The following is an 8,116-nucleotide window of genomic DNA, read 5'->3' as shown; positions in this document are numbered from 1 at the left end:
TCTGTCGCCTCAATCGATGGGCAAACTGATGCAGGCATGATCCCTGCATCCTCTCTTCCTGCTCCATTTGCAGTTACAAAGTGGGCCTCTGCTGCACCCCTTCACCATCTTGAAGGTAAGCTACCTCCTATGCGGACCAATCCTACAGGCGCTGCCACCCCGACGCAGCACTCCTCAATACTGGACACCAATCCCTTGAGCCTTGCTCGCGCTCGGTGCAGATCTCCCACCTCCCGCAACATCCCCAACACTACCGGCCTCCTCCATGGTCGGATTCCCCTTTAAAAAAAGGGGAGAATATAGCTCATCGCTACTGGTGAGTTCTCAACCGAACATTGAAAATAGCCTCTTGGGTTATAGTGTCCAATGCCCATGCCTCCCGACGTGGTGGTACTTGGGTTCGACTCTACCTAGTGGCATCTAATTCCAGTACCTACTCTCCCAAAAAAAATTGCACTGAAAGACAATTGAAGACTGGTTTTTGAAAACTGAAGCCAGCCTCACATGCATGGGGTTGGTTTCCAAGTTGCACTGGTTGCATGGCATAGGCAAAGTGGAAGCATATGGCCAAAAAAAATGCAGTGTTGGATTCACATGCATGACGCAGCAAACATTAAAAGATCTGAGCTAGCATTAGATCAAGAAGCAGTGGAGCTTGCTATTACCCCTACCCCTTTTAAGGCTGGTTTCCACGCTGGTCGTGGTTTTGTTGGCGGAGCAGCCTACTGTGAGTTCAAAATCCTATTGTCTTCACCTATTGTTGGCGGAGCAACCTATTGTGAGCTCAACGGTTCAAAATCCTATGTCTTCACTTAGCAACCACAAAGGAGTTCTGATAGCTTTGTCTTCTTGCATTCAGATATCCCCAAAGCTGCAACTTGTTGGCCAGGTTGGAACTTTTTCACTCCAAAAAAGTGGCAAGTTGCAACCCATGTAAACCAAAACTAGGCTGCCAGTTTACCTCTGGCAGTTTTGCGGGACACAACCTTGAGGAACATGGAGTGGAAACAGGCCTTGGTTGGGATGTAATTTGCAGACGGTCTGCTTTGTTATTAATGCTGTTACACCACATAATTCTCCATTTCCTCACTCCTGAGTCCTGAAGATCCATAATCTCCCTTTTACTGCCTATCCTCAGGCCTCTTTGACACACTATCAGGGATCCCATAATTGCACCTCATTCGCCCAGGCACTCATTTCGGTGACCCATTTAAGTACCCACACTGCAACAAAGCACTCAGACTGGGACCACACTGCAACAAAGCAGTCAGACTGGGACCACCCATTTCGTTTCTGACCCCGGCTCGAAAAACAAAACTGGGACCACACTGGGACGTGTGTCCACCATGCTCCCCACATTACCCAGACTGTCCATCTTTTGTGACCGCTAAGAGACCATGGAGTCTCCATACAGAAACTGAACAATCCCCTTAGAATGTAAACACTGGGGATCCACATCAAGAATCTGCATGTCAGTATTTCTTAAGTTGTGAAAAAACTTGTGATGCATCATTCATAACCCAGGGAAGGGATTGCATTATGAAGACAAGGAAAACGGATTGTGCAGTTCTTGTGAATCAACTGAAAACTGCTTTCCCTTCATCTCTGGACTTCACCAAGAGCCAATCGTGAAGTTGGTCTTCAGTCATACTTCCAGTTCAACTTGTAACACACTCTTTACCAAATACTTGAGCCCAAGCCCATCTACACCACTGAGTGCCTGAGAACGAGGCACCAATGTGCTGACCCTTATTGTCGCAATTGCAACTTAGGAGCCCAAGCCCATCTTCACCACTCTAGCTGAGTGTCTCAGAACGAGGCACCAATGTGCTGACCCATATTGTCGCAATTGCAACATAGGTCCAAAGGCAGCAAACAGATAACCAAAATTTCAAATTATAAAAAACACAAGGTATAGAGTTAGTTTTTGTGCTGAAATTACCCTACATATTACCTAACCTAGAAGAGAAATAAAACATTATTTGCTCCACCTGCATCAAGAAAGGCTCCTAGCACTTGAAAGCTTCCCAAATCATTTTGTAAGTGTTAATGAGCACATAGCCTAGTGGCGGGGGCTTGTGGCATGGGGAACGGAGGTTCCAAGTTCAAATCCCCACCGGCCGCTATTGGAACTGCAGTTTCTCTGCGGCCCCAAGTTATAATGCCTTCAGGCTTGAAAACCAACCCCGTCTCCGGACGGGTACTAAATAGCGACTACAGAAGGACCTACTCCATGAAAAAAACAAAACAAAAACATTTTGTAAGTGGAAGTACTTTCAAAATGTAGTACATTCTGTGTCAGGGTTGTATAAAATACAAGCTGTCAAGATAGAGGACAATAACATGTCATTGCTGCTGCAGTTGGACATTCTTCATAGAGAGCATCATGGCAAAGTAGAAACTTGTTTGACATAAAAAAACATATAGCCCAAATACCTTGTACAATAGATCACTGTTCTATCTGTCCTTGAGAAGGAAAATTGCAAATATCAGTGCAAAGACTATGTCCTAACTAACACTCACCCCGGTGAACCTTATGAAAGCTGTCGGTAGAAATTCACTCTTTCAAACCAGAATTAACTTGCTCTTCCATGTAGACTTCAAGCCTTGAAGACAATGAAAAGAATTGTGCTTTACTTGTTACTTTCTGGTATCACCATTGGAAGTATGCAGAGTTTCTCCATTACTTTCTGTAAGAGAAGCTGCAGATCGTTCTGCATTGAAAGAACCAGGAAAACCCTTCATGCTTGGGCTTCTCTGTGTTAAAGCTAAAGGTCTTGGATGTTTGGGAGTACTCATTGCACTACCGACAGAACCCTCTGTTATAGGATAGGATAGCCTCTTTTTTGCCGATGACATTTGTTCTTTCTCTGGCGTTACAGGCCTCTGCTTAGGATTACTGAGTGATCGTGCCTTGGCTTTTGCAGATTTAGTAGCTGTCATGTAATTGGGAACTGCAGGTGAGCTCACTAGGCTTTCGTCATCTGCAATGGAAGACTCTGCTTTGCTGTTCTTTAAGCTGACAAATTTTGGGCCAAGAGAGTATACACTTGAAATACTCCGAGCTGTAGAAACTCCACTTCCTTCCTCTTCTGCTATTTTGGTGCTCCAAGGATTGGCTGAGCGGACATTCACCACTGATGGTTTCCTGATCGGGGTCATTGGTGAGTGCTCTGCTGCCCTCTGTTGTTGAAGTGCAGCTACAGTTCCCCCTTTCATGAGGAGGCGGGCCTTTGGAGTAGGGAGCGATTTGCCTGAGTCTATGCCTAAATTCTTCACTTTCAAATCATCAGCAATTACTTCTGGGGCATCTTTCTCAAAAAGTCGAGCTTCCCATGGCCGTGCAGCCATCCAACGTTCAAGCCAACTCCATCCCCAATGAGGCTTATCAGATTCATTATCAATATACATAGAAGAAGCTTGATGCGGGGAAGATCTCCATAGCTGGAAATTCACATCAAAAAGCTTAAACGTGATTATTAATCAAGAAGAAAGTGATTGCCACAACAACATGCTGAAACGAAATGCCTTAGGCATGGAAAAAGCTCAGCGAGACAGTGCTTAATCATCAAAGAGACCCACACCAGTTGTATGTCATGATAGCATGTGCTTTTCAAGGAGAACCACACCCCATGATTAACATGTGAAAGTGTACCTGATGGGAGAACGCATACGCCAGGGCTCTTTCTCGTTTCAATGCAGCCTCCTGTTTGTTGAGTTTTTTGGCTTCAATATCTTCCAGGGATTGGACACTGTCATCCCAGATTTGTAGATCTTGGTCATCCGACTGCATCAAAACCAGGTAAAGATTTTCTTTCAGTAGAGCCTCTTGCACACACTAAGGGGGGCTTGCGGCCTCAGAAACCAGTATTACGTAGGCTAGAAAACTTCACTTACCTCCCCTTTCCGTGCCAGTATCTCCTGCTGTCGTCTCTGCCAGAGCTGCCGCTGCACCGCTTGGCCCTCCTCCGACATGCGTACACGCCTTGCTCGGACACGAGCCTGAACTCTTACGAGTGCTTGCATACATCGCAGAGTGAGTGTTGCCTGCCTTCGCACTGTGTGTCCCCGAACCAAAGCCTGTAGTCTAACAAGGCCCCTGAGAGCACGCAAAGCTCGGCGAGCCTTTACGTGCCAAAAAACAGTATGCATGTATTAAGAAAATTGCAGATTGCGGAAAATTAAGGGACTGGTAAAAAAATTCACACGTTTTCAGATACATTTAGAGGATTGCTAGTTGCAGAAGGTAAAATAAACAGGAAAATTCATTGAACATCACAGAATCATGAGACCCTGGTAAAATCATTGCACATTGCATTGAGGGGAATGCCACTTGCAGACACATTGAGAGGCTTGCTACTTGCAGAGGAATCATAGAATGAAACCCTGGTAAAAATCATTGCACGTTGCAGATACATTGAGAAGATTGCTGCTTGCAGATACATTGAGAGGATAGCAACTTGCAGAAGATGAAATAAACAGGAAAAGGAACACAGAAAGAGGCCCCTGAGAATCAACAAAAGAGAAGGAAATTGCACATACAAGGTAACCTCGAAAGGCTGTCTGGATCTTGATGGCTGCCCAGTCTTCTCTGCTTAAGCCGCTGAAAGATGATGGCCGAGCCCCTCCCGTGAGGCGTACCACTTCAGCTGCAGCATGTGCAGCTGCAACAGCGGCCTCTGCTGCTGCTGCTGTTGCCGCGGCCACCGCAAGTGCGTGCTTGTTCTGCTCGCCTTCAACCTGACTCAAATTCTTCTCAGACAGGATGGTCGGTTTCACCGCCTCCGTTGTTTCCATTGCAGCAGAGTCCATCTGTGCAGACTTCCCAAAGCTCCATCTGCGCTTGTCCTTAGATCGCTTACTCTAGAAAGCGGCAAACAATGTCCAGATCAAGTTTAGAAACACTAAATATAAGCAACGGTTTTTTACACCAAAAGATCAAAAACCTGGCACATCAGTCTCACCTTCTCTTTCTTTATTTCTTCCTCGGCGTCCTTATTGCCATTGTTGAGAGGAACATTTTCCTTGACCTTGGTAGAATCCTTCGAGCTCGATCTAAATGCATTCTTCACAGCCGAAAACCATTTTCCCTTTTTACCCATGCTGATCACAACCTTGCCTGACACTGCGACACTGCTTCAATACCTGCAAGACAACAACAAGTTCTCCCGTTAGTTTCTCTCAAGATTGCATCCACCTAAATCTCAATTAGAAGGGGTAGTGCTCAAGACCGGGAAAGATAAGCTGTGCAAGTAGTACATCCATTGTCAAAGATTGGAGGCAACATTTGATCTGATAGACGAGAATCATATATTATCTGCGAAGAGAGGTGCGGAGATTACAGATATGAAGCCTAAGCTACTAAATGCGGGGACTAAAGAAAGCAGTCCTATGCTTGAGAACCTTGCAAGCAAAGCCCAATTGTGTCAAGTTGAAGAAAAAGGAAAAAGGAGAATCGGATCGGGGCTAACAAGTAACAAAAAAATTCAAGCACAAGAACCATAATGTGAGCAACTGTGTACAAACCACAGTAACTGCACATGTTTGGAAATCCATCAGGAAGAAAAGCAGCTCACGAAGCTGTTACAAGAAGCAAGGTATATAAAAATGTCCGAACGCTTTTTAACAAGTGGATTGGCCTGCCTCCCAAAGGAAAAAAAAAACCGAGTGGATTGAGGGCAAGGGTGAGCTACAGCGCAAGAAACTGTAGCAGACAAATCGATTGAACAATCAGAGCTACAGTACAAGAATCTGTAGCAGACAAATCGATTGAACTGAAAAAGAAGACGGGATGCAGGAAATGAGGCGATTTGCAAAGGCAATTAAGGCAATTGGCAAGGTAGCTAAACTGGACAAATCGACATAAAAACAGACAGGCTAAAAAGCGAAGGCAAGTAGGGAAAAGGGGTGCACCGTAGCTGTCGAGAGTCGGTTGCTTCCCCCATCGCCAAGCCTCTCAAAAACAGAGTGAGCCACAGTAGGCCAAGCTTCTCAGTGCCCGAGTGATGCAGCCACCATGATCAAGATTCTTGGAGAAGACGTAATGATGATGGAGCCGCCTTCGCCGCGCTTCCCTGTATGCTTGGAATAAAATTAACTCCGTAGCTAGCTTCTGATGAGGTCCTGGAAATCTGAGCTTTCCGCCATAGGCACGGTTCTGAAAGGTCGGATATTGATCAACACTATAGCTAGCTTCCGATCAAGTCATCGAATGCTCCTAAAGCCTCTGAGACAGTGGCACTGCTACGATCTGTTTGTAGTTTAAGGCAGTTGTTACACAGCAAGGCGGGTACGCTGCGATCTGTGTGTAGCTTAAAGGGACTGCAGAACCTCTCTGTAGAGTAGCTGGCTTCTGCTCGCGATTCGAGCTAAGAAACGGTGTGCTTGGTGACGAAGAGGAAGGCCATTGTCTACGGAGCACGAGGCAAGGGTCTACTTTTGCAAGAGGAAGGAAAAAAAAAAACGGGCAAGAAGATGAGGTTTTTCTCAGGGTTTTCACCTAGAATCTCTGCGGGACTACAGTGTAGTTTGGTAAAGAAGGAAGAGAGATGGGCTTTACTGAGGCACACATTGGTTAAAGAGGAGAATATATTTTTTGCACGGCCGGTTCGCTTGGAAGTGACGGTATCCAACGGTAGGTATTAGTTCTGGTCAGTGGAAAAAAAAACATTTTCAGGGCTGCTTGCCCACTTGGCACCTGACGAGGATCCTCTCTCAGAAATCATAAGTGATGTGACCGCTGGATTCTTTAAGAGCAAGTTCCCACACCGCATTTTTAAGGGATGTCTGCTTGGCCCCTCATTAGGGTGTGTACACGCAGCCCCCCTTTTGCGGGGAGATGGTCACGGGAGCTCTCTCCCTTTTCTTGGCTTTTTCCCATTCAAAAATGGCACCGGGCCTGTTCTCACGCTTTCAAAAATTACCATACATAAAGGGTTGTGTTACTTTCTGCATCCATCCACATCACTTGTGTAACTTTTCAGTAGTTCGACAGAGTTGACTTTAACGAATTACACTTATGTGGTCGTTTAGCTTTAGCAATTCAAGTGTTGCATCCATCCACATCACTTGTGCAACTTTTTCAGTAGTTTGGCAGAGCTGACTTTAACGAATTACACCTATGTGGTCGTTTAGCTTTAGCAATTCAAATGTTGCATACAAATACCACCAGAGCTCCACTGATGGGCTTTCTCACAAGTCACAAGAACAGGCCACCGATGGTTAGCAAGTACCTTGGTGGGGTCAAAGGTGCCACCCGATGGAGCTACTGCTCAATTAGCCCACCGTAACATTTGCATACCAGAGGCTCAAGCTCTGATCACGACTTGCGAGCCCAAGCCTCCTCCAATTTATGGATGCCATACATTGCCTCATGTAACTTGCAGGCCTAGAATGTGAAGGTTGTGGTACCCTTCCAAGGGGCATTCATCCTTCAGTAAAAGGGTACTAAAAATGCACCCTTCAAAAGAAAACCACAATTTTGAAAGAAAAAAAAAAGGGTTGTATGCCCTTCCAAAATGGAGGCTTAATATAAGCCCTTTAAATGAACTTTTGGTTTGTCCTTCAAATTCAAGTGTTGGCTTACACTTCACACTGCCTCGAGAAATATGTTCATTTAGCTATCAATGTGTGGGCTATACCTTGCAATCAACAAGAGTATTCATTAAAACCTTTTTTTTCAACCAATCAAATAAGAATAACTCATTCAATCAATGACTTTCATTATAAGAATAAACACTAAATGCCCATTCATAACCAAAATGTAAGAAATGTCATCCTCTAGAAAAAAAAACCTATGTTAAAATAAATCTTATGAAAATTCTTAGATAGTATCTTTATTGTTAAGCTTATTAAAAATATACTATAATATTACTTTTTCCCATATATTGTATAGCTTGTAAAGCATCTTTACAAAAAATCGAGGTTTAATGTGTTAGGTGAATGGCAAATTTTGAGAATTGACCTTGTGAAAATAAGGTCTTCATAAATTACAAATTTTAAGAGTATATATTTTTTTATTTAGAGCCCAAGTGGTGAAGGTGTAAACGTTTAGGAATAAGAGGTCGTGGGTTCAAAACCCCACAAGGTGCTTCCTTGGCTACATCGCCAAATTAAA

General features: G+C 44.5%; 1 protein-coding gene across 2 annotated transcripts; it reads right to left on the bottom strand.

Annotated features, from left to right (window-relative positions):
- Positions 1-2,274: 2,274 nt before the first annotated feature.
- Positions 2,275-6,612, bottom strand: LOC147606140 (protein IQ-DOMAIN 3-like). 2 transcript variants are annotated; one of them, XM_086792947.1, is made up of 6 exons: positions 5,914-6,612; positions 4,965-5,145; positions 4,543-4,863; positions 3,898-4,125; positions 3,656-3,787; positions 2,275-3,444 (listed from the first exon to the last, which is right to left on the bottom strand). In XM_086792947.1, exons 2-6 carry the CDS (start codon positions 5,100-5,102, stop codon positions 2,641-2,643), a joined length of 1,623 nt encoding a protein of 540 aa, XP_086649073.1. In that variant the 5' UTR covers positions 5,103-5,145; positions 5,914-6,612; the 3' UTR covers positions 2,275-2,640. The 2 variants fall into 2 exon arrangements, with proteins under 2 accessions (XP_086649073.1, XP_086649074.1); XM_086792948.1 differs by lacking the exon at positions 5,914-6,612 and adding an exon at positions 5,232-5,795.
- Between the last annotated feature and the right edge of the window lie 1,504 nt (positions 6,613-8,116).

Source organism: Cibotium barometz, chromosome 58 (assembly GCF_041138505.1).
Source record: "Cibotium barometz isolate CiBa-2024 chromosome 58, ASM4113850v1, whole genome shotgun sequence".
Lineage (NCBI taxonomy): Eukaryota > Viridiplantae > Streptophyta > Polypodiopsida > Cyatheales > Cibotiaceae > Cibotium > Cibotium barometz.
The sequence above is the reverse complement of the archived record's forward strand: the minus strand, read 5'-3'. Positions and strand labels throughout refer to the sequence as shown.